At 41.8% G+C, this 26,183-nt stretch overlaps 1 protein-coding gene across 5 annotated transcripts in view; it reads right to left on the bottom strand.

Annotated features, from left to right (window-relative positions):
- Positions 1–26,183, bottom strand: part of KLHL32 (kelch like family member 32) — a 77,068-nt gene that overhangs the window by 33,289 nt on the left and 17,596 nt on the right. For 3 of the 5 annotated variants that reach the window (XR_004692223.2, XM_035109348.2, XM_035109357.2), the window contains exons 4-6: positions 19,070–19,177; positions 13,153–13,251; positions 901–1,116 (exon numbers count right to left, since the gene is read on the bottom strand). Coding sequence is in view for 3 of the 5 variants with exons in the window: in XM_035109348.2 (XP_034965239.1) it covers positions 901–1,116; positions 13,153–13,251; positions 19,070–19,177 (423 nt within the window). In the remaining 2 variants the exon portion in view is untranslated. Of the gene's footprint in view, positions 1–900; positions 1,117–13,152; positions 13,252–19,069; positions 19,178–26,183 lie in introns of those variants that run through there. The other 2 variants (XM_060272607.1, XM_035109356.2) reach the window with 2 other exon arrangements.

Genomic DNA, 26,183 nt, shown 5'->3' with positions numbered 1-26,183 from the left:
ACTATGGAATATCCTAGTATGAAGTGCCCACTTGCAAGAAGAGCCTATTACCATTGTAGCCCAGTTCAGAAACTTGGTGATGCCACACAATTCTCAGGGATAGGATGTTCATGTGGACATACAAATTTCATGAACCAGTCTCTTTATCATCATCATCGTGGTTGTTGCTTTAAACCCTGCCCTTCAAGAAATTTCCAATAAGCATAAGCTAGTATTGGGGAAATAATACATTAATGCAAGAGGAGTAAGCTATACTATGTGCTACTGTAGTTTAAGATGCTTGCACTATATTTTCTGGCTCCCATTACATTTATATTGCATCTCTTCCTTAGCAAAACACATTTCAGGGATGCCACTGTATTTTTGTCTCATTGCAAACCAGATTACACTGAACACCAAGGGGCGGCACAACAGTCTCTCATCTTAATAATTTAGACCACACAATTATGCAACAAAGCAGAGGATGTGATCTCCCAAATGAATTAGTTTCTTTAGATCAAACAAACGTATTTTTCAGATATAAAAACCAAGGGTGCAATCCTTCCCAATGTATTAAGAGGTATCCAAAGGATTTAACAGAGGTTCCCTTCAGAACACATGGATGGGCACTCAGTGCATTAGGACATTACACAAAATAGGCCTCCTATATCCATGCCCAGCTCTCCCCCTCCCCAGGGTTTGGTCATGAAACGAGTTCTGCTGGAACAGCACTCCACTGCACCCTTTCCGGATTCCTCAGTACACAGCCGCAGTCAGAATCTGCGTCAATAATTTTCATCTGTTGCTTCCGCGAAAAATGTGATTTGTTCTTAATCATTTTCTCTTCTGTAATGCTCAAGGGTCCACAGTACTAGTCCTCCTACAGTTTAACACACACTTCCAATTATCTTTGCACTTTACCTGCCAAATTTGCTCTTCGCTCAGTGACGTGAGTCGGTCACTCTTCAAGACCTCTTGGATGAGGCAGTATGGTAGCGTCAGGACTTCTTCTGGGTGGTTCTTCTGTAGCTCAGATAGGTGTTTCACCAAGAAGTCAACCACCGCTTTTTCCAGTAAAGTGAGGTTAAATAGGTCAGCAAGTTTATATAGGTCCAAGTAATTAAAGCTATTTAACTCCTGGTCAAATAAAAGAAGAAGAAAAATTAGGAGTACAAAGTTCAAGCAGAACTGAAAAACTCGGCAATGTGTTCAAACACTGCATATTTATGGTATGGAAGAAAACATGGTGATCCAAATTAATCCCAAATAAACCCTACCTTGTTCCCATGTGAAATAATTCATTTATCTACAGACAAGGAGACACAGTTTGGGGGCTAGAAAGGGAAGGTATAGTACCAATATAGGGATTTCTAAACCAACACCTGCTGATTCACAAAAGAACAAATGAGAGACAGATTAGCTAGTGTGTAAATCAATCAAATTTCTTTTGTAACAGGGAAATTTGAGAGCAATCTACAACAGCTGTCACACCTTCTGAGGCCTTGGCTTTGGGTGATGATGATGATTTGAGGGGGTTTTCTTTACATTAGAAGAAGATTCCTCAGGAAACCTGGTCTTTCTCAGGGTGGTTTAGAACAGAGTTATAGGGGAAGGAATTCCACCTAGCCCCTGAAAGAGCATCCAGAAGATGAAATGGCTCTGTTTCAGAGACAATACATTAAAAACAATCCACATATGGTATCATGCCCTGATGTGATTTAATATATCCCCAGGTTTTGGAGAGGCCTAGTGCTAGGATTTGAAGAAGTTATAGCCAGCAGGGCACATACAGTATATTCATCTCTGGTAGAGTGCCCCCAGATATTGAGATTTTGGGATACCATATCCCAATGCCATAACTTGAAAAATAACTTTCTAACATGACTGAAAGTACAAGGCTGAAATTGGGGGGGGGGGGTTAATGGATTCAAGAATTATCGGTTGATGTTGTTTAAGATGTCAGGTCCTTTTGATAAGAAAGATAATGGTGATGAGAGACCCATAATGAGAAAAAAATATTATGCCATTGCAGTTGCTGGGTCTTTTCTTTTGTCTGGAGTTATTTGTTTGCTGGTGTTTCTATTTGATTCAAGTAAATAATTGTGGTTCTCAATATTATTATTATTTTAAGTGTGGGGGATGACCTCAGATGAAGAAGCCCTTCTCTTATTTCAAAATAAATTTGTGTTTCTTTGACAGTGCACCCCATACAAGGCTTCTGGAAATTCAAAAGCAGATTGGAATTTACCATTCAAAGTTTTAAAAAGATCAAATGGGAAGAGCCCAGTCCTTGGGCTCACCTAATGCAGCTCTTCAAATCCTGGCCAGTGTGAAAAGAAAAATTATTGATACTAGCTATCACAAGCACTCCCCATTATTTTCTATACTGGCATTATATACTGTTATCACAGTTTTTTTTCTTGCAGTAACCCTGTAGGAAAATCAGGCCGCAATACAGTGACAGGCTGTGTAGAGATTTGAACCCATGCCTCCCAATTTCACTGTTCCACACTGACTTCTCTATAACCTATGCTTTCACTCAGTGTTTCTCAAACGTGGGCCCCCAGGTGTTGTTGGACTACAACTGCCATCATCCCTAGCTAGCAAGATCAATTGTCAGGGATGATGGGAGTTGTAGTCCTGCTTTTTAATCACTGTTTTAACCACTGGGCTGCAGCTATAAGCTACCTTTCTTCTACATATGGTCAATCTGATAAGCAACTAAAATATGCAGCTTTTAAGGATCTCAAACTTTGTTCCATATTATTATTTTAAACAGCACCGAGTCCTTGCCCACTCAGGATACAAGAACTTTAGTTCTGAATTCCACAGCCAAGGAAGCTAAGTATATCAGCCTCCTCCAACAAAATTCACCCCATTGTAATACCAATCACTTCTTCAGCTCAAAATTATACACTGTGATACACTGCTACCCAGCTGATGAAGCTGCATGCCAAAAAATGTCATGCTGAGATTGTGAGATGTATATTACTGATCAGATAACCCACCTTCCAATCAGCGATAGGGCTTTTGGAAGCATAATGACATGACAAAAGTACAGGAATTGTCTGCAGAAGTTGAACTTTTTATCGTCTTTTGGTACCCACCCCCCTAAAAATATATTAAGGCAGTTATCTGAAACATAGCAATCTAAACTGCCTCCTTGGAATACATTTCAAAACAAAAATGTTAGAGGAAGAGTAGTATTTTTTAAGACATCTACTAAAAGGTGATTCAGTTCAGAATAGTTGTTAGGAACAATCCAGAACTGACCATAGCTTGTGATAGCAATTTCACTTTCAAATGCTTTACTATTGAATTTCACTTTCAAATGCTTTATTATTATATATGTTGCATTGAAGTCCAGTGAATGTCAACATACACATGTGAAAGTCTGGACCGTCAAACTATTTATTTATTATTCTATATAATGTATACCACCAACATTCAACTTTTGTGCTTGCCTGCAAATTCAGAGGTACACACTAATGAATAATGTTGACAATCACTGGTTGGCCTCCCTATCCATGTTTCCTATTTTGTTACTCCCATAACCTGATCTCATATAGGTTTGTGATACTACAGAGAACTCAGGTGGGAGCAGTTTCCTTCAACTTGTCCTTAAGTGTTGTTGCACTAGCCTACCAGATACCCAGATCTCTCTCATAGGTCAAACGGATAATTTATAGGCCCACTGCCAGTCATCAATTCTCAGTCATCAATGGTAGCCAGGTTCCCTGCAGGCTGCAATAAATTATATCACTATTAGCTATTGGGTACCTTTGTAAGAAAACGGGGCACATAACTAAGGGGGAGATTGGCAATGCTAAATGTTGCTCTACTGATGCATGTTCAAATGGCACAACCCAGCCAAAGCATGCTTAACCCTACTCATTTCAAACTGGAAAGTTAAGCATGTATGTAAGCCTATATACCAGGCACCCCCAATCGTCAGCCCTCCAGATGTTTTGGACTACAATTCCCATCTTCCCTGACCACTGGTCCTGTTAGCTAAGGATCATGGGAGTTGTAGGCCAAAACATCTGGAGGGCCGCAGTTTGGGGATGCCTCCTATATTGTTGTTGTTGTTTAGTCGTTTAATTGTGTCCGACTCTTCGTGACCCCATGGACCATAGCACGCCAGGCACTCCTGTCTACCACTGTCTCCCGCAGTTTGGTCAAACTCATGTTCGTGCTTTGAGAACACTGTCCAACTATCTCATCCTCTGTCGTCCTCTTCTCCTAGTGCCCTCAATCTTTCCCAACATCAGGGTCTTTTCCAGGTAGTCTTCTCTTCTCATGAGGTGGCCAAAGTATTGGAGCCTCAGCTTCATGATCTGTCCTTCCAGTGAGCACTCAGGGCTGATTTCCTTCAGAATGGATAGGTTTGATCTTCTTGCAGTCCATGGGACTCTCAAGAGTCTCCTCCAGCACCATAATTCAAAAGCATCAATTCTTTGGTGATCAGCCTTCTTTATGGTCCAGCTCTCACATCCATTCATCACTACTGGGGAAACCATAGCTTTAACTATACGGACCTTTGTTGGCAAGGTGATGTCTCTGCTTTTTCATTAATTGGATTATGCCATGTTTCTTAATTTAGTGACTGGATCCAGACTTTGGTCCTGCCAGGAAGATCATCCTCTGAGTGCAATTCTTCTCAGAATACAGTATAGAGCAATATGGAAAGTGACACTTGAGGATGCAGGGGAAGGGAGGAAATCAAAGTTCCCCACTGCCAGCACTGGATCAAAATACATATATGATCAGAAGGAGCTTCCCCCATCTAACACATGCTTTTTATTACTATTTATTCATGCAGTGATTAGCCTGGTTGGTTAAAATATGATCGAGCTTACATAATTTAATAACATTTTGAATTGGCTGCCATTTTTAACTACTCCTCTCTGATTTTATTGTGATATTGGTTGCTTGTTTATGAATTAGTTCGTGGAGGGGTTGTTCTGAATTTTACTGTTAATTGCCTTAGGCATTTTTTAATGGAAAGGTGGGGTATAAATGTAAAGAAGCGAAGCAAAATACTTTGGTGTTTTGCTTCATGAAAATGCTCTCATAGTTTGTGAATGTGTATTGATCCTTTTCAAACTTTGTTTTACAATTAATTCAATCATCTGTATTCTAGAAGCCTTACTGAAAATATCTTAGGAACTTTTGCACACAGCTGCAACCCTCTGAACATTTATGTTGGGAACATATCAAAAAGTTGGAAGGTACTTCATCTAGTCCAAACCACCAGCCAATCAAAAAATAAAAATAAAATGCAGCTAAATTCAGGGGGGGGGGTACTTTAAAGCAAACGTTGGATTGGGTTTAAGAAAGGTTTAAACCGTGAGCGTGCACTTAAAAATCTTATTGCATCAGATTAGCAGAACTATTACAAGAGAGCTTGCAGGATATTTTTCAAAGTGCCCACACCCCTAATAAATGAAATATATGCATCCCATGAATTTGTATGGCTCACACAGCTGCAAATTATATTGTACCTATGGCTCTCAACATGCACATTACGTACGGCAAAAGAGACATCAACTACAGTGTATAGGAAAATACTCATCAACATTCTATTTTAGTATTATTTCATATCACTTGTTTTTCTTTATACGTTTAAGAAAAGCACTGCATGTGCCGCCGAAAGGATGTATGTAAGTAAGAGGCTGATAAATGAGAGTTAATCACAACCAAGTACACAGCAGAGTACAATATACCTCTGTTCCTGTGTGCTGTGCTATAAAAAGAAAAGAAAAACACAAGGAGAACTAAGGGGAGAGACTGCATTTCTTTATGACCTTATTTGAAAGATAAACTCCTTAGGGAAATACAATTTATTCAGATTATCAAGACCCTGCTGTGCAAATCTACAATCTGGGAGCACACTACAGAGATCAAAAAATATTTACTTTATTCTGTTGGGTATAAAAGCTTCTAATGAATGCATAATTAAGACAGGAAAAAGTGTATACAGCTTTAGAAATTCCATCGCTCAGCCAAGCCATTAATATCCAAGGCATCATACCCAGTTGTTACTCCACCTGCTTTAATTTTGGAATACAGAATAATTATAAATCAAGGTATTATGTGATTTTCCATCCATATACCACCAGCCCTTCCTATACGCAAACATAAAGGTGATTTTGCCCCTCCCTCCATCAGTTCCAAGACGATTCAATTTAAAATATCAAAAAGTGTATATACTGCAAACTACCAGCTAGAGGTACAGAGTTTGTAACCATATCTGAACAGCAATAAAGAGATGGTTTTATCTTTAACTGGTTGCATTTCATGACAATAGATACTGGCTAATAAGAAATAGGTAATATAATAAAATTACGTGGAAACAAAATCCTATCTACAGAGGTTAACCTCCTCCTCCCCCAAATACACACAAACACATGCAGAGAGAAAGACAGAGAGCACTTGGCAAACCAACGTCCATCCTATTTTGAATGCCAGATTTTTATTTGAATACTGTATATAATCAAACACTACCTACACCTTAGATTGTCTATGATTTGGCAGACCAACATATATACTGTATAAGAAAACCAGTCCCTTTCAAAATCACTACAATTCCCAGCATTTTATATCATTTGCCACACCATAGCTGTATTAACCCCGCAGAGGCTTAGTTGCAAACTCACAATCTATCGCAGCATAATATCCATACAGGTAGGTATACTTTATGCGGCAAAAAGCAACCATGAAGCTCCTCTACAAACCTCATTGACATAATTAGGATTTATGCAAATATCTCAAGTGTTCTTGGGTATCTTCCATTCATTTCAACTGGTATTTAGGCAGATAATTTCCTAGGAGATCTATCATGTCATTGATAAATAATACAGCAATAATGTATCAGTCACCTATTAACCAAATCTTCTAGGAAGCACACAACATGGATCAAATTATAAAGCGAAACATCCAATGAGATAAAGTAACATTAGCCCAATTCAACGTAGGATTTAAGATGTTAAAAATATTAAAATATGTTAAAAGGCCTGGGTGGACAGAAAGACCTTGGCCCAATGCTGACAAGATGTCATTATAGTCATCGGGTGGGCCACTCTAGGGAGAGCACTTCCCAGCTGGGGGGCACCACTGAAAAGCTGCCCACCCCTGGGGTTGCCATACGTCCAGACATATCCAAAATACTGCAGTTGGTAGCAGTGTCTGGGCAAAAATGGAGAAAAAATTCTGGGAAAATCTGCCCATGTTGCAGTGTTGTTTTGCCACACACACACACACAGCTCAAATACAGGGTCCCGTTCCCCCCCCCGATTTTGCCCCAAAAGCTAAACAAACAACTTTTCTGTCCAGATTTTCACTGTTTTCAACATGGCAACCCTCTCCACCCCAGATTAGAAGCACCATTTGGGTTCCCAAACTGCCTTTCCCTGTATCTTTCCTGCTAAAAATGCCCCTCCCCCGTTCTAATCCTAGTCAAGTCATGTGCCTTAATACTAACCATGGTTATATTTAACTTGGCTTTGCACACTCCCATCATTATCATTAACATTGTTTCAGATGTTATGCTAATCACAATTAAATGAAAAGGAGATGAGGAAGGTGAGGTACAGGAGATAGGAAAGAGGAAGCCTGCATGTCCACAGGATACTTTTGCTCTCTTAGCTGTGGGTTCAGAGACTGAGAGAACCAGTCCTGTCAAAACCATTATTTCACACCCTGCTGTGCCACATCTTGCCTGCTCAGTTTCCTTTCCAGATATAGCAGCACCCTTTGCATGCTCAGGGTTGCAACCAGCAAGGGCTCTTCACATGTGGCAATCTGTTTGCACCCACAGATCCCGCTTGTTTCTTTGAGGCCAGGGGTCTTCAGAATAATTCAAAACCTTCTTGACTGTAATGGCACGATGGCCTGTAGATACATTTTAGGACCTATTTCTTCAGCCTGATTACCCAACTTTAAGACATACTTTCTCTGTTCCCTAACGAGATTCCTGCATTGCAGGGGGTTGGACTAGATGACCCTTGGGTCTCTTCCAACTATATGATTCTACCAACCCAGGCCTTGCCAGCAAGAGCAGATTTTTTGAATTTCTTATGTACTTTTCATTAATTCATTCCAAGTGCTGAACATGTGTTCTTATTTTTGTGGTGCAGGTTTTATATTTGATTGGGGCTTTACTTTATGTAAGCATGAAGAGAGAGAGAGAGAGAGAGAGAGAGAGAGAGAGAGAGAGAGAGAGAGAGAGAGAGAGAGAGAGAGAACACAGAAGTCCTAGGGCCCACCTAATAAGTTTCCCACTTTGCTAAAAGCAAAGCAGATTATCACTTCTATTTTAGGCTGCCGAAAAGAATAATCACTCAAAACCCGGCAAGCATCTGACAGACATCTGAAGATGAACTTATTCTTTTCCCATCTTAACCTTTCTCAGTAGCTTTTGGATGAGAAACAAGATTTAAAATATGAAGGCTACTCATTCTTCAGAGATGTCTATTAACATGGATAAAAACCAATTTAAAAATTTTGTGCATGTGGGTGGATAGGACTGGGGAAGCTGAAATAAAATATTCCTCCATTTCTTTCCAAGAGCTAAAAGGGCTACATGCATTTGGTACTCATATTTCCTATTCTCTCACATTAGAGAAGCAAGTCTCCTCTTTCAGGTCACGTATCCCACATAAAAGTGCTAAACTAATGCCGTTTAATGACAAATTAATGTCCATGAATAAAAAATACACCTCTAATAGCATAGAGTAATTTGCCATTACAATATCATCATTGGACATGCCCCTGGTTTAATACGATGTATTTAATTCATAACTTAATGAGTGATATATAAAAAGAGAGAGATGAACCCTGCAATTACATTTATGTGAGTCTGTCACCTTATTTGTAAAACCTTAGAGTCATTTACATTCAAATTAGAACAAATGAGTGATTTCACAAAGTGCAATGATAAATGACCATTGCTGCACAAGACAGGGCTGTATTTCCTGTGAAACCGTTAACAGTTCCCCATTATTTGTTAAAAATTACAATGCATATTGCCCAGTGTTGTGTGAATAATGACTTTTTTACTGATTAGGTCACAAGACTAATATGGAGCAAAATAAATAATTTCTTTTCATTTTTGTTCTTCCTGACGCTTTAATTTATTCAAACAAGTGGACTTACACTGCCACCTAGTGCTTAGTGCTGAGTATTGTAGGGATTCCAGAGTCAAGACAAAACAAAATACTCCAATCATCTATAATACCGGTTTTGTTGTTTTACAAACTAAAACTAAGATGGATGAATATATATATATATATATATATATATATATATATATATATATATATATATATATTACATGTCATTATCATTCAGCAAATATCTGAATGAATGAAATCAAGATGCAGTTCCTAGATGGATGTCTGAATGCATGCTTATTGCTTCATGTGTCACACCACGATCACAGATCAAACATCACAGGCATGTGATTCCCTTCTCCCCTGCCTTTTCAAAATGACAGACAAGGAGGAAAATTGTGTGCTCCATGAAATCTGCCACTTTAAGCAACTGCCACAGGGCAAGACCTACATCACAGTTGCTACCACTGAACCTAGCACCTTTCAGCCAGCAGCAGTTCACAGGTTCAAAAACCGGGGGGGGGGGACGACAACTTGCCTTTAAAACATTATTTGCAGTGTTGTAAGGACTGCATGAATGCAAATGCTTAACAAAAGCTCCTGCCAGCCCATGTGGCACAGCACCTTTTGTAAGATTAATTCCCTGCACATGTTAAACTATGAATTAGCCTAACTATATAGACTTTAGTTGTATCATAAGCTAAGCCCCAGTGTCTAATCAAGTCTTTCTATCAAGGTAATAAAAGCTCCCGGGAAGAAAAACCACAAAACACTTTCCAGCACTTCTCCTTGCCTGCCAGTAATAATTCAGATAACAGAATGTAAAAATAGAACATATTGCTATGATTATTACTACTTCTTAATAAAGGCAACAGCACTGTATCACAGAGTCATTCTACTAGACTTCTCTACAGCTCTTGCCACCATAAATTCCTGTCCAGATTCTAAGAGGGGCATGGAGTGAAAAGAAATCCTGCAAATTTTCTAGTCCTTCAATTCAGAAATTCAAGATTAAAACCAAGCCCTTGGGAATCCAGCAAACACAGGACACTGGAGACAATATGGTGTCCTGTGGCACCCATAGCTCAAGAGCCAGGGGGCTCCGAAACACTTGTACAATGGTATCTTCAGGAGTGGTCTCCTTCAAGGTGGAAGGCACCCCCACCCCACTTAAAAACAACCTAGCTCCCCACCCCCAATCTAGCTTCAAACAGCCATGAAGGACAAGGTCAAGAGGACATGTGGTTGGGTGCATACTTGCAAGCACTTGGCACATGTTGTTGGGCTGCAAGAACTGAAACTGATCTCACATTGAAAGGCCTGATGGAGCATCGGAAACCTTACTAGAAGTTGTGTGAACCATGGCATCAAGCTCACTACCAAGGCAGATGACTTTGCCCTCAAAGCACACAGAAAGGAAATCACAAAGGGTCTCTGACGTGGGTTCCATCTACCAATATAGGTCTCAAGAGCCCACAGACCACCCTGAAGATCTCCACTGGGCAATTATTCAATGATTCAATAGAGTAGGCCTGCTTCATTGTTTCCATCACCACTAAGTAGGCACCATTATATGCTCTAACTCATGCTTGGTCAACTTTGGTACTATCACCATCTGCTCTAGCAGTCATGAAGCCTATTTAATAGCTCGAAGCTACTAACATGAGTTTGACCAAACTGCGGGAGGCAGTGGAAGACAGGAGTGCCTGGCGTCCTCTGGTCCATGGGGTCACGAAGAGTTGGACACGACTAAATGACTAAACAACAACAGCTCTGCTGTATACCAGGAGACAGGATTTACTCCAGTGTCAGAGAGGACACTCTCCAATTTCCATACCACCAATGGTATGGATGCTGTAGTCTCTCATGGCAACAGTTCCCAACACCACACTACAGTGAACCAACTCAGCGGGGAAAGCTGCTGGGCAGTAGGCTAGGTAGTAAACCAGCAAGGCCAGTCCCCAGAAAGAGAAGTCAACTCCTATCCCAGATTCTCCAGTCTTTGTTGAAAGTACCAGGCAAGCAAAGCTGGGCAAAATCCACTCCTCCCAGCTCACCCACCCAGGTCTTGAAGATAAACGCCAGATGGGCTCCTTCATCCACTATCAAAACTAGCAGCCACAGAATGGAAAGGCATCTGAATCTTATCTCTATACATACAGGTGAAACTCGGAAAATTAGAATGTCGTCAAAAAGTGCATTTACTTCAGTAGTGCAACTTACTATTTTTTATTTTTCTTTTAATTTTTACAAATGCTTTCTTTTGGAAATTCCACAGTAATAAAACAAATAGTTACAATAATACAAAAATAAACATCGCTATTACATTTCATTAATTACATTCCATTTATAATTGACCCGCCTAATGACAAATAATTACAATTACAACAAATAAAGGCTTGACATATCTTGTTTTGCATGTCATGCATCTATCTCATATATTGGTTTCACCTTTTAAGTTGCATTACTGAAATAAATGCGCTTTTTGATGATATTCTAATTTCCGAGTTTCACCTGTAAAATGTAATACAGAAGCATCAACATTTAGAATGAGAAAACTGGAGTGACTTGATGAAGGTTTAAAGATCCCAAATGGACAATGTTTTTCTTGAGACCAAGCACAAAATGGTGGCACGCTTCCAGGCTTTTCAATATTTTTCATCAGGCAACATATTCATAAGAGTAATGCAACAACAACTATAAAAAGGGTTGGGGTTGGTTAATGTTATTCTAGATTTGCTATACACTGTACAAACCCTATGGCAAATATAGTGAGGGGGGAAATGGCCACAAGGGGGAACAGTTATCTCGCCACTTCAAACTGCAGCAATAGATCAGACAAGATGAGTGCTGTTGTTTCTACTTCTCTTGCCTTCAACCCAGTAATTTGCAGGCAAAAAATAAGACGAAAAAGAGCATCCTAAAGCCATAGAAATAATGGGCTGAGACAGCCATTTGCTCACTTTTTGGTAGCCTTGTAAGTAACTTTTATTTTGAAAGAGGGGGGACCATTAGATTGCAAAGGGGGTAGCTAATCATTTGTGAAGTTGCAGACACCCACCAGTGAGTGCTCCAGATGCTCTGTGAACCACCTTTCGCAAAGCATTCACTTTTGTGACAAAAGCACTGAGAAAAGAACTATTACAATTCAGTGATTCTTTTTTTATTTTATGTTTTGCAGAAAAGGAACAGTTTCCCAGTCCCAAAAATACTGTTTTAAAATGACTGTGCATTCAAAGCACCAAAATGTCTTCATCTGAAAAGGTTTGGGTAGATCCGTTGTTGTTGAAACAATGCTCGCAGGAACCCTGCAATAGCAATATAGCCGTTTACTTGTACAGAAAGTACATAGGCAATGTTGACCCTCTTTAGCCTAAAGAATGGACAGGAAGGTGCACAGATGGAGATAGGAGCAGGGTACTTAAAGCACCACCTAAGCCATTAAGGTCTACATAGCACTATGAACTGGACCTCGGAAACCATAGCATTTGTCATAGCACAGGTGAATCATTCTCATAATGTGTTTTATATATATATATATATATATATATATATATATATATATATATATATATATAACACATTATGAGAATATATATATATATATACACACATACATATACACACACACACACTTGTGTTTATTGCAATTGTTTTAGTGTTTTGATTGTATTTGTAAGTCCCTTTGAGAAATTTATATGAGTAAAGTGACAAAATAATAATAATGTCCAGTTCCAGTTAGTAATCTAAACAGCAATATCCTGCACTAATCGAAGTGTTTGAACAATCTTCAAAGGCAACCACATGTGCCACTCATTACAGTTGTCTTCTCTGGAGAACACAGGGGCATATACCTGATTTCCTGCCTCCTCATTCGCAAAAGAAATCTGTCCTATACAGATCAACGGGCTAAACAGAAGTCCAGTTCAAAGTCATAATCAAGGTATCATGTAGTTGTCGCCTCCTGTTGTATAGCTGAAGGTGCACACATGTAACACAGACTGAAGAATTAAGCTAAGTGCAACCACATAAAGGGGAGAATCAAGCCCCTTAGCCTCACCTGGATAAGATAGTGAGAACATAAACTAAGCATTTCCAGCAGCTGCAGATGGCTCCCTGCAGCAAGCACATCTTGAATCACACCTGGTTCCAAGAGTACCTATATTGGGGGATAAAGAGAAAGAGAACTTGTAAGGAACTTGTCCTTGAAAGTGCTCTGCAAAATAGCTCCGCAAAATATTCAATGTGATATTTGAAGCTGTCAATTCTTACAACACTCCAGGTGCACAATCTAAAGTTCTGCATTTTGTTTGAAAACCCTTTCAAACAAACGGCTTAACTACAGTTAAAAAGCAGGCACTGTTGTTTCTCCTCACAATAGACAGGAAGGAGAGAGAAGCACTCCTACTTATTTCTCTAGCCAGCAAATATTATTAAATTTGCACCTATTAACAACATTTTCCTTACAGCAGATTCATACAACCAATATGCTGAATGGTGCCCACTTATTTCTTTAGCCCATGTTTTCTCAGCAGCTCATGGTGAGGGGAGTCATCGGGCTAATTTGCCTTGTGCAGAAGCTGCCAGATGCATACTACTACAAACATATCAACACTGATCACAGTTACCAAAAGAAGGCAAATATCGTCAACATGTCCACCTTGTGTGCATATTCACTAGAATGTTCAACAGATAACTTATTTGTTTTGTTTCTAACTTTGCACAAATGTAGCTACTTTACACCACCACAGAGATATCCCCCAAGTTTTTGTCATCTACATGAAACTTTCTACATTAGCAGCTTTGAGGTCTGCAATTCTAGTAAAGACCACAAACAAACAAACAAACAAACAAAGGGAGAGGGGGGGATGTGAACGTAACACATTCCAAGTAAATGTGTTGGGAAATTACAGTCAAACGTAACTGTGCATGAATGCTAGTTAGTGCATGAAGGGGTTACGACCATAGAGCTCTATTCCTAGATTCAGCTAGGTAATCCCCCACTTTTCCATGTGGAAGTGAAGCTGCTTCTCTTCCTGTTCCTCACTCCTCTCTTCCAGCCATGTACTCCACCAGGACGGATGTATCTGAACTTCATCCAATTTAAGACTGCATACTTGAAGCTATATTGTGTATTTTGCACCCACGAGTAATCTACTTGTGTTCTCCTTGCTGCTGCATGGAACAATGTGTGAATCAAACCTTTGGATTTAGTAAGTAAAGCTGGGGAAATAAAACCTTCTTCACCTGACACTGAAGTATCAGCATAGGCACCAGGTGAGGCTTTCTGGGGAGAAATGCCACAGTTAATGAATTTTAACACTGACCACAAATGACCTAACTTAAGAGGGTAGGGCACTGATTCTCAGTGCATGGACAGGTACATTTGGGAAAGGCTTCTTCAGGCCTCCAGATCCCAAGCCATATAAACCAGCTCTTGTGCTTAGAAGGAAACTAACAAGTGAAGCTGCTGCATCCCGCTGCCCATTCTGCCTTGGTACCAGCTAGCGGGGCAAATCTGTGGCCTGTTCAGGCTGAAGGAGACAGCCTGTCTGACTCTCTTGGGTCAGTCACATGCTTGAGAGGCAGGCTGTCATTTAAGTGCTGTGCTGCCACCTCTCTCCCTCTTCCTGGCAGCAGCACCCACCACCCACCCTCCCTTTCTCTCCGTATGAATTTATGGCTGATCCACCTGTTTGCAAGGTTTTGTTTTGTTTTTGTTTTGCATATTCCATACTGAATTGATGGGTGCTAGGCATCAGGTGGTCTGCTGTACTGTTAATTAGGATAATCTGGTCTTCAGTTTGGTCAATTTTGGCGGTTCAGGAAGGAAAGTAGTTGCATTTTAGCCTGGTGATCCCCTTTAGGCACCTTTCTGGGTGATGGGCTGCCCCCGAGGCTTACACTCTGGGCTCTGCATCTCTGTGGTAGGATAGGGGCCTTGAGGCTAAACTGACCAAAGCTATGGGGCCTTGAGGGGATGGGGATGGAGCAGCACAGGCCTTCCTACTCACCTTCATGGGGTGACCTGGGAATGTGAGGCAGGGACAGCCTGGCCTCCCCTTCCTGCAGGCAGGAGTTTTGGTCTCCCCGGTGAATGCTGTTGTTCAGGTTCAGTTTTGCGCCTGCAATAATGTTTTCCCTTAACAGGGTTTTTTATGGGTGTTACTCTTAACTGAAGTGCCCCTAGTTCAACCCAGCTTCTGTGTCTGTCTCTCTATCTCTCGATCAGGTCACAAATATTATATAACACAAGTGCCAGGGAGGAACCAGGCAGCTGGGTTCTGAACTAAAAGAAGTTTATGAGATGTCAAAGGAATCCCTGCATATAACGCACTGTTGTAACCTACCTGGAATTAACAGCCTATGGATCATTCTGATAAGCTATCTCTGTCCTGGAGAAGTTGTAGCTCAGGGGTAGTCAACATGGTGCCTTTTCAGATGTTACTGGACTCTCATCAGCCCTGGCCATTGGCCATACCAGCTGGTGCTGATAGAAGTCAGAGACCAACACCCTCTGGAAGGAACCACGTTGGCGACTTCTGTTGTAGCTGGTGCACTAGGTTTAGCTGGCAAAAGGCGTAACATTCAACAGGGGCTTTCAGTATCAAGGTTGGCTCAGTCACTCCCCAACTGCAAGCCTGATCCTTTAAGGCTGATCTTTGGTCAAATGCAGCAGCCATCAACAGTAACTCATGAAAAGTACTAGATAAACAAACTTAGATCAAGTTAAGAAAACAACTAGCTAAATATAAAATGAATGCATTAAATCTTATGCAGGGACTGCTAAAAAATGAAAGACAGATTCAAAACATAACCTGACATCATAACTTAATATACACTTTAAAACATGACTAATAGCTCTAGACAGTATCCTAAATATAATTGCTAAAAATTATTATAGAATTCATAGGGAGATGACTATTTTTGTATCAAGAATTTCCCATAACCTTAGAAGTGAGTGTCTAACAATCATTTCTAATGAATACTGCTTCTGTTGAACAGGAATAATGAAGTATTTCCACACAGATTTCCTGTTTTCATTTTAATATCCAATCCTGCAACACCAACTGTTTTCACTAGAGGTCTCAAGACACCCACTTTATACAGAAAGGGAAAGTTCCACTTTCCTGTTGTTTAAAGAGATAAATGAAACTGAGAAATAACAGAACACATATTTTAAGGAGATCGAATGTATTACCTATTTAATCAAAGCATATAACACAATCCGACATGGTTTACTAACTCCTTGTAAGATGATGAACCAGAGGGCTGATTCACAACGAAGGAGCAAGTCTCCTATAGCACGCCAAGTACTGCACTCTGTGGGGCATTAACAGGGTTCATTTACATTATCCTATAGATGTCTACTCAGTAGTATGTCCCGCAGATTTCTTTGGGACTTGCTACCATGTGGGGGACCTTTGGCACTCCAAATGTTGCTGAACTGCAACTCCCATCATCCCTGGCCACTGGGCCATGCTTGCTGTGGCTGATGGGAGTTGTAGTTCAGCAACACTGGAAGGCCAAAGGTTCCCCACATCTGCTGTATAGGATTAGGGTTGCCAGACTCAATAGAGGGCAGGACTTCTGTGCCTTTAATTGCCCTGCTCTCTTTTGAGTCTGGAAACCTTAAAGAGAAACCAGCAGACCCTTTGCTTGGAAATTAAACAAAGGGTCTGCTGGTTTCTCTTTAAGGTTTCCAGACTCAAAAGAGAGCAGGGCAATTAAAGGCACAGAAGTCCTGTCCTCTATTGAGTCTGGCAACCCTATATAGGATTGTAGTCTTCTCTCACACACTCTTCCTACATACCTCCCATGTCATCACTATTCCATCCTAGTAAGAAACTTGGCAGATAAATTAGGCTGAAAGATAGTGACTGGCCCAAGGTCATCCAGTCAACTTTATAGCTGAGTCTGGATTTGAATGTGTTTCCCAATGCTGAGACTGTCTTCATTTAGCTCTCTGCAGAGGACCTGTAATATATAGCTCAGCTGGTTAGAGAATGGTGCTGATAATTCCAAAGTTGCAGGTTTGATTCCCATAAGGGACAGCTGCATAGTCCTGCATTGCAGAGGGATGAACCAGATGATCCTCAGGGTCCCTTCCAACTTAATGATTCTAAGTACCTACAAAGTTCACGTACACAGGACCAGCCCTAGACTAAAGTGCACCCCAGTTGAGTATTTATTAAGCTCTGGCTACACAGACCTTTAAAGCCCTAACCTGTGCCTAGAAATGTGGCACAAATGGAAGGCTGGATGACCCCTAACTCTCAAAAAGACAGCTGGCCAGACCACTGTCCATTTGCAAGTTGCAAATGGCATCTTTGATATTTCAATCAATATGTATAAACTCACTCCTCAGCATGTCCTGTTAAATTTAGAATGGTTTACCTCCAGGTAAAGTTAATGAAGACGGGGATACAGAATGGTTTCATCATCAACAAAACAAGAACAAAACATATATTGGAAAAGAACAATGAAAATAAATGAGGCATCCCCTTTTCCCTTCCCCTGGTTGAGACAGAAGAGTAGGATATTGGACCGTACAAGGCTCAGGTTTGCTTTGAGCAAAGCATTATAATTTTTTATCTCAGTGAGGGTTTGTTGTGAAAAGAGCTTTGTATTTACTGGTGGGAGTGGTAGGCACTGGAAATTCTGTTTCAGAGAGAAAATATCCTATTCCCTTGGTAATACTGTACTGATGGACCAAAACCTATTGTGACTAAGACTTTTCAGAGCACTGTGTAGGAGGCCCATGCACAAATCCAATTATTTGCTAACTGCATTTCTGCCTTACACCCACACAATACTTTGAAATCTTCACCATTAACACTTCAATGGTTTTGAGTCACCTCATGGGCACACAGGCTTCTCACTGCTCTGACAGCAGCTACTAACGTTTGAAAGAGCTGTCTCTCAGGGAAGGCATTCCAGCAAATGTAGAAAAACCTCCTGGGCTCTTGGCACACATGGTTACAATAATATAATACATATCCCTAACAAACAAAATGTGTCTTTTAAAAGTTGATTGCATGGGACTGCACATTTCAGTTATGTTAAAATGTGCTGAAGGTGAGTATGATTATAACTGAATTTTTCGAAGGCCAGCCTATTTCACTTAGCCCTTAATCCCCAAATATTTGAAAGACTGTATTTCCCTACAGACCCTCCTGAGTATTAAGATCAACAGCCAATGCCCTTTTAAATGTGATGTGGAAGGTGGGATTATTGGGTTGTCTTTGTTCTTATTTTTATTGGTCTCCCCATCATCCAGATACTGCTATCTCAGCTGCATCTGAAAATCACATCAGTTTCTAAAGTGCTTTGCAATGTGTCATGAAGGACTGCTCTTTCCGAGTCCCATGTAGACAGAAGTAGAAAGCTGTGCAGTTCTTTCGATCCTGGCGAGTGTGTTTTTACATCCTCTCTGAAAGTGTGATGTTGATCTGGAATTGAAATGCAAACCTGTGGGGAGAAACTGGACATGGAGGAAGGGTTTAATCTCCTTCGTGCACATAAATCACCCCATGCATGAGATAAGCCAACAGGTGCAAGGCCAGCCAAGCCGGTTGCCATGGTAACATCCCAGTGCCATCTATTCTAAGGTGACCTGGCCTGTTTTATATGCCTTTTTAAGGATTTTAACCTATCCATTCTTAAGGAAATCAGCCCTGAGTGCTCCCTGGAAGGACAGATCGTGAAGCTGAGGCTCCAATACTTTGGCCACCTCATGAGAAGAGAAGAATCCTTGGAAAAGACCCTGATGTTGGGAAAGATTGAGGGCACTAGGAGAAGGGGACGACAGAGGACAAGATGGCTGGACAGTGTTCTTGAAGCTACGAACATGAGTTTGACCAAACTGCGGGAGGCAGTGCAAGACAGGAGTGCCTGGCATGCTATGGTCCATGGGGTCACGAAGAGTCGGACACGACTAAACGACTAAACAACAACAAAGGATTTTAGTACTATACCTGTCCAGTGTATGCAAAGTCCAGAGCTTGCTTTAAACCTATGCTTGTGATGCCATGTAAATTCACCTCATCTGCGCCACTTTCAACCATACAAAGGCTGAACATCGCCTAAGAAAAGAAAAGAAAAAATTGTCTACAATACATTGATCAAACTTGGATTTCCTATTAAATATAAGGGACTTTGCTGTTCCCCAATTAAGATAGATAGTAATACTGCAGTCATTAATCAGTATGCAATTTATTCCGAAGGTAATCTATACTGGTTTCATTTCATAACCAGATATACGTGACAAGCCTCTGATCTTTCAGAAAAACTACTATGTTTGGACCCTTCCAACCAAAAAGCAATATCCTGGCCCCCCCAGCACCCTCCAAATCACTATGTGGACTTCGGCAAGTCTCCCTCCACCTCTCAACCTTACACACCCTACCCCAACCATCAGTAAGAGGATAACAAAACAATATTGCAGCGAGAATTTTTACTCCCATCATTCAGTTAATTAGAGTAAGATATGTAAAAGGGCCATTGTGGGCATACAACCCACAGCTGCTGCACATACAGTCCCCATGTGAGATTTTTAGGATCCCTGCTGGATTGCAGACCTTCTAGCAGCTCCCTGCACTCCCACAGATAATCACATGGAAGGGCAAGTGGGAGTAGGGAGGGCCCTGCACCTTTTAATAGTTGTGCAGAAGAGAACATTTCAGCAGATGTAGGTGAAATGCAAGCTACATCTACTGAACCCCCCCTTCTGTTCAGCTATAAAAAGGTACAAGAGCCCAGCCCTTTCTTTTTTATTCAGCCACCCTAAATGGGCACTCCTGGCAACATGAATTAGTGACAGAAGCATTTAAAAGTCTTAACAATTACAACTACACTATGTAACCCATTTACAATTGTACTGCAAACGGTAGTTACTAATTAAATTCCATGCCATTTAAGCATGAATGGAAGATAGAAGATACAGGCTGTGCTTTTAATACATCGGAAAGTCAACTATTTATGATACATCCACTTTTTTTAAACAAAGCAACGCTATAAAAACCATATCTGCAAACACAATTAATGACTTCATAACTTCCAGTGATATCTATTCAGTGACCTCTTTTTGTTCCTTGTACATTACTGATGATATATCATGGTTAATTACAGCCTAACAGTTTTCTGAATTATATGAACAGACAGAAATGTCCCTGATTAAATCTGTATTCTAACTTGAAGATCAGTGAACTTTTCAACACTAGTATATTCCGTAGACAAAACAGACCACTTTTTCCGGGTGTGTGTGCAATTTTTTAAATATTACTGTACTTTTCCATGTATAAGACGCCTGCCCGCCCCCCATGTATAGCACCTCTCTCTTTTTTTGATCCCCAAATTAAGAAATCAGTATTTTAAACATCAGGCATTCATTAAGCATTTTATCCACCGGATTTTCTCATTCCCCATCCCAGTTGAATTTATTGAGCTTTGAGTCAGAGATAAGGAACCTGTGTGTCTCTAGATACTGGAAAATAGCTCCCAACTGCTGGTTGGGGCTGATGGAAGTTGTAGTCCAAAACATATAGAAAAGGACCAGGGTGGGAAATGCTGACCTAAAAAGCAGCAAATCAATGCCAACACTGTACATGAAGTCTTAAGGAATAAGAAAAGAAATCATATGGAATTAAAAGCAGATTTCTTTTTTTATTACTGGAGCTACAACTGCAAAGAGTTCAACTGAATTAGGGACAAGGGGTCATATTCAATAACTAGCCCATGTAGTACTTCTCCTAGCATAATGGGTCTTTGCCCACTCTTTTCCCCACACATGCCCTAATCCCTGAAATTGGTTTGGATGAGAACAGGAGCAGCCCCAGAGAAGAGGCAGAGAGTGGGGATTGTTACATCTGGCAAACTGAAAAGTTTCTGCTTATAGAACGATTGCCATAGCATCACACTGAATTCCTCCCAAAAAGCTACAGGGAGGCAGAAAATGGGGACTGCATCAGCGGAAAGGAGATGAATAGTGAGTGAGGCCTGGGATTTATTTCCAGATATGAGGACAAGGAGGAGAAGGAAAAGCAAACAAAAATGAAAGTGATGTAACCCAACAGTGAATAGCAAAGGTACTTGCTATGTAAAATCTGTATACTGTACTGAGATGCAACATTAGCATTCCATTCTGACTGCAGCTGAAATAGAACCATGTGAAGGCAACTCTGCAAGTTTTCCCCTTTTCCAATTAAACTCAAAACAGTGGCAACATGTCCCAAAGACTATTCACTGCTAAGGGAATGATCAGTATTGTGGCAAAGCCTGGGTTCAGACAAACATTTAACACACATTTTTGCAACCAAAATATGTTGTGACTCAATAATGAACTTTTAGCATTATGGCACCAGTTTTCTCAAATTCTATTCCCTCAGCAGTAAAGCAAGCTCCAGCACTGTTTCTGACATTTGCTGAAAACTTTATCTTTTCTCCCAAGGCTTTCCATATTAATCTATGTTATTTCTGTTATGTTTAATTCTTGCTGGCTTCAATGATTTAATACTGTTTTATGATCTGTTTAATGTCCTATATTCTATTTATGCACATATATATTTGTATTCTTGTATTTCATTGTCAGGTGGAGTTGATTTTCATTGGAGCTTGTAAGCTGCTTTGCAGAGGAAGTTATTTAAAAGCAGGATATAATTTTTAAAAATTTAAAACCTAAAAATACTGTACTTACGTTTGGGGAAAGGTAAGTTTTACTGCCCTTTCTGCTGTGATGTGAGTTTTTATTTATTTGATTAATTTTTAAGGTTTTCAATAACACAAGATGACCCCCATGCACTCAAAACCTTGACCCCTTTGAGAAGAAGTAAGAAAGGTTGGGCAAAAGTCATGTTCTATTCATTCTCGCCACAACCCTGAGCAGTAAAGCTCAATATACACACTCATTGGTAAGCAATTCCCCATGATTTCTTCTCTGTGCAACGTGTGTGAACAAACCATGGAGGCAGGTCACTGAGGGTTCCTTCCTATATACGAAGATTCTCCTTTGTACTTACTTGCCAGGCAATATTTGCAAGAGGATGCCTTCATCCCCACCCACAAAGTCCGCTCATGCACACAGTTATCGAACAGATTGTGAAGAAGCCGCAGTGGAACTACTCCCACACCACTTCTTGTAAGTGAAAGATCAGCACGGAGGCATAAGCAGAGTTCAGGCAAACATTTAAAATGCCAACTGGCATGATGAAGGCAACATATGGCGATTCTCCCTGCCAGCCCCATGACTAGTCATTTGAGTGCTCCGAATTCTTGCCAAGATCACAGCTCACTGCCTCAACCCAAGATTCCATATATTTTCCAGGACATTGTTGTTGTTGTTTAGTCATTTAGTCGTGTCCAACTCTTCGTGACCCCATGGGCCAGAGCACGCCAGGCACTCCTGTCTTCCACTCCTCCCACAGTTTGGTCAAACTCATGTTAGTAGCTTCGAGAACACTGTCCAACCATCTCATCCTCTGTTGTCCCCTTCTCCTTGTGCCCTCAATCTTTCCCAGCATCAGGATCTTTTCCAGAACTTCTTGTTCTTAGGTGGGTGGTGAAGATTTTTATTTAAGTAGATGCTCTCAGAACTGCTGTGTTAGTTTGTTGTTCTAGTCTGGTTAGTGTAGTGCTGCTTTTAAAGATGTGGTTGTTGTTGATGATGAATTAACAGCTGAATACTTTTACAGAAAGGTGGAGTAAAATAATAATAGTAGCTGGAGGGGACTCTTGAGAGTCCCATGGACTGCAAGAAGATCAAACCTATCCACCCTGAAGGAAATCAGCCCTGAGTGCCATGGGCGTAGCCAGGATCAAATCTAGGGGGGGGCAAACCATGGTCGTCCAGGTTGTGACATTTCAGCATGGAAAAGGCAAAATGAAACCAAAATTTTATTATATATAATTGCGTGCCGAGCAGGGTGGATAAAAATCAATTATTATTTTTTTAAAAAATCCCAAAAATCGGATTTTTTTTATTTAAATTGGATTTTTTAAAATAAAATGCTTTTTGAGGAAAATATATTGCCATCCCCCCATTTCCTCCCTCCCCATAGAGAAACATTTGGTCAGTTTGGGAGTCAAAATGGTTTCCAGGCCTGTCTTCCTGTACTGTTTGCTTGGTACATTTATGAACATTGATTAGGCTAATCAAGCACCAATATTTCCTGCAACCATCAAATAAATTGCCACCCTATTTGTTATATAATTATTACTTTACTTCAAATCAGGCACCAAACCCTGTCCACAAATGAACTGAAATAACAAGCCTCTACCACGGATATAAATTCAAATTGCTAACCAACTCAGATTAAATTACCTTATTCTACTAACAAATCAAAGATAATTCACCTCTGCTCACCAGTGCACTAATGTTTTTTTGCTCTGATTAACATGAGCCAAGCTCAGGTCTAAAGGGGGGGGGGGGTGACCAAATTCAGAAAAAAAGAACAACACTACCGGGCCAAATTATGGGATAATTGATGCCAAAGTTTTTTATCTATGTAAATTATTTAACAGTATCAACTATTTATCTATCAACTTCAAATCCAGACTGGAAAACAGTTTATTTATTTTAAACCCCCATAGGCCACTAGAAAGAGTTCAACAGGTAAAACTTCCCACATGGTGCACATGTGGCACCAACAAAATGGTGGCTATCAGGATGCCCTAGCAACCATAAGCAGCAAGACAAGCAGGCAATGAGGCAGGCAGAAGTACTAAATAAACACAGCCAGGAGATGCACAGAATTAACTCAGCCATAATTAACACAGCCAGCTCACTTCTTTTTATTTATCATCCTCCTCTTATAGGCTGTTAATGATTCAGGTAAGCAGCACTGTTCCACGTATTAAGAAAACAGAAGCCGCACCGGGGGGGGGGATCATGGAGATCATGGAAGAAGCATTCACATATTATTTACTGGCAAATCCACACTGTGATGAACTCCTGCCTGGAAACCAATGTCGCCACTGTGGAAGGACATGTGGATCCAGAATTGGCCTCCACAGTCACATACGGACCCATTGTTAAAATCGTGTTTATGGAAGACACTCGGCTACGAGTGATCGCCAAAGAAGAAGAAGATTAACTTATCATGTCTCTAACCTTGCTCTCCTGCAAGGAGCTCAAGGCGGGCGACATTGCCTCCTCACCCCCAATTCCTCCTCTCAACAACCCTGCAAGGTAGGCCAGTCTGAGAGGAGGGGGTGTCCAAAGGCTGACCACTGAACTTCATGTCTGAGTGGGGCTTTGAACCCAGGTCTCCTCGCTCCTAATTCAACCCTCTAACCAAGACACAGCACTGTTTGGGGGGGGGACACAGAAACCCTCTTGCAAGGCAACCCTGCAAAAAGAAAAAACATCCACTTGGCTACCTGAGCACATGGATGGAGCAAGGGTGGATGCGCTTGACAATTGATTCCTTGGGGCTCAAGTTTCGGGGGGCAGCTTCAAACACACACACACAAACACCCCCCAACCCTCTGCAGCTCCCCCCCTCCCTCACATCCCCTGGGTCCAGCCCAGGGGCATATGCGGGGGGGGGGCAGACTTCTGGCTCTTTGTTTCAATAGACTCAAGAAGCAAACATTAAGTAGTACAGCATTAAATTTCCAGAGATAAGGTTTGTAAATGAAATACAGTATAATCTCAGTGAAATCATAGAATCATAGAGTTGGAAGAGACCACAAGGGCCATCCAGTCCAACCCCCTGCCAAGCAGGAAACACCATCAAAGCATTCCCCCAACCCCCAAATGAACTTCAAGAGCTGGGCATTTTAGGCAATGAGACTTCCTGGACCAGCTCTGCACGGTTCAAGTAAAGCACAATACTTTACTTAAAGGCCAGGGATCCAACAGAAGAGTTTCCTGAACACCATGAACCTCCTTCCTCCCCGGTCCCCCAGAGGCTGCCTGCCTGCCTAGCCTGGGGCTTGTGTCTCAGTCTCAGTTCATGGCCGCAAACGCCCCCTCCTGCAACCCCATCCCTCCCTCGGCCAGGCTCTGTCTTCCAGGGCTAGCAGCAGTGGCGGCAAAGCCCCCCCCCCAGCACATGTGGCTCAGACTCACCTGGTGGAGGCCGACAAGGCAGGGTCCGGTGAGGTCTGGAGCTCTGGAGGCGCCCAGCAAGGCAAGCGCCGCTTTGCTGGTGACCGGTCTGCAAGCGGCAAGGCAGGCAGGGAGCTCTGGAGGCGCCCGGCAGGCAAGGAAAGGCAGGCAAGGCAAGGAAAAGCGCGAGCGGAAAGGAAGACTCTCCGCTCGCGCGCTAGTTTAAAAGTGGCCCGGCCACGCCCCCCACCTCCAGCCACCCGATTGGCTGGCTGGCGGTGACGTGGCCGGAATCACCTTTTCTCTCCTCCTTGGCTCCTCCGTCTTCTTTTCCCCTCCGTGTTCGGCAGGGGAAAGCCTAGAGCATAGGACTGCCCCCTCCCCTTGGGGGGGCGTGGCCAACGCCCACGCTCCCCAAGGGGAGCGGGCAGTCCTATGCTCTAGGCTTTGCTTTCCCCTGCCGAACACGGAGGGGAAAAGAAGATGGAGGAGCCAAGGAGAGAGAAGAAAAAAGCGTGCTTTTTTCTTCTCTCTCCTTGGCTCCTCCATCTTCTTTTCCCCTCCGTGTTCGGCAGAGGAAAGCTAGAGCATAGGAGTGCCCCCTCCCCTTGGGGGGGCGTGGCCAACGCCCACGCTCCCCAAGGGGAGGGGGCAGTCCTATGCTCTAGGCTTTGCTTTCCCCTGCCGAACACGGAGAGAGAAGAAAAAGGCGCTCTCTCTCCTTTTGGGGGGCCAGGGCGCGGGCGCGTACCGCCCTCCGGTACCCCGCTGCTCTAGGGGGGGCAATTGCCCCCTCCTGCCCCCCCTGCCTACGCCCATGCTGAGTGCTCACTGGAAGGACAGATCCTGAAGCTGAGGCTCCAATACTTTGGCCACCTCATGAGAAGAGAGGACTCCCTGGAAAAGACCCTGATGTTGGGAAAGATTGAAAGCACACGGAGAAGGGGACGACAGAGGATGAGATGGTTGGACAGTGTTCTCGAAGCTACGAACATGAGTCTGACCAAACTTCAGGAGGCAGTGGAAGACAGGAGTGCCTGGCG

The sequence above is a fragment of the Zootoca vivipara genome, chromosome 3, assembly GCF_963506605.1.
Source record: "Zootoca vivipara chromosome 3, rZooViv1.1, whole genome shotgun sequence".
NCBI lineage: Eukaryota > Metazoa > Chordata > Lepidosauria > Squamata > Lacertidae > Zootoca > Zootoca vivipara.
This window is presented reverse-complemented; position numbering and strand designations above follow the sequence as displayed.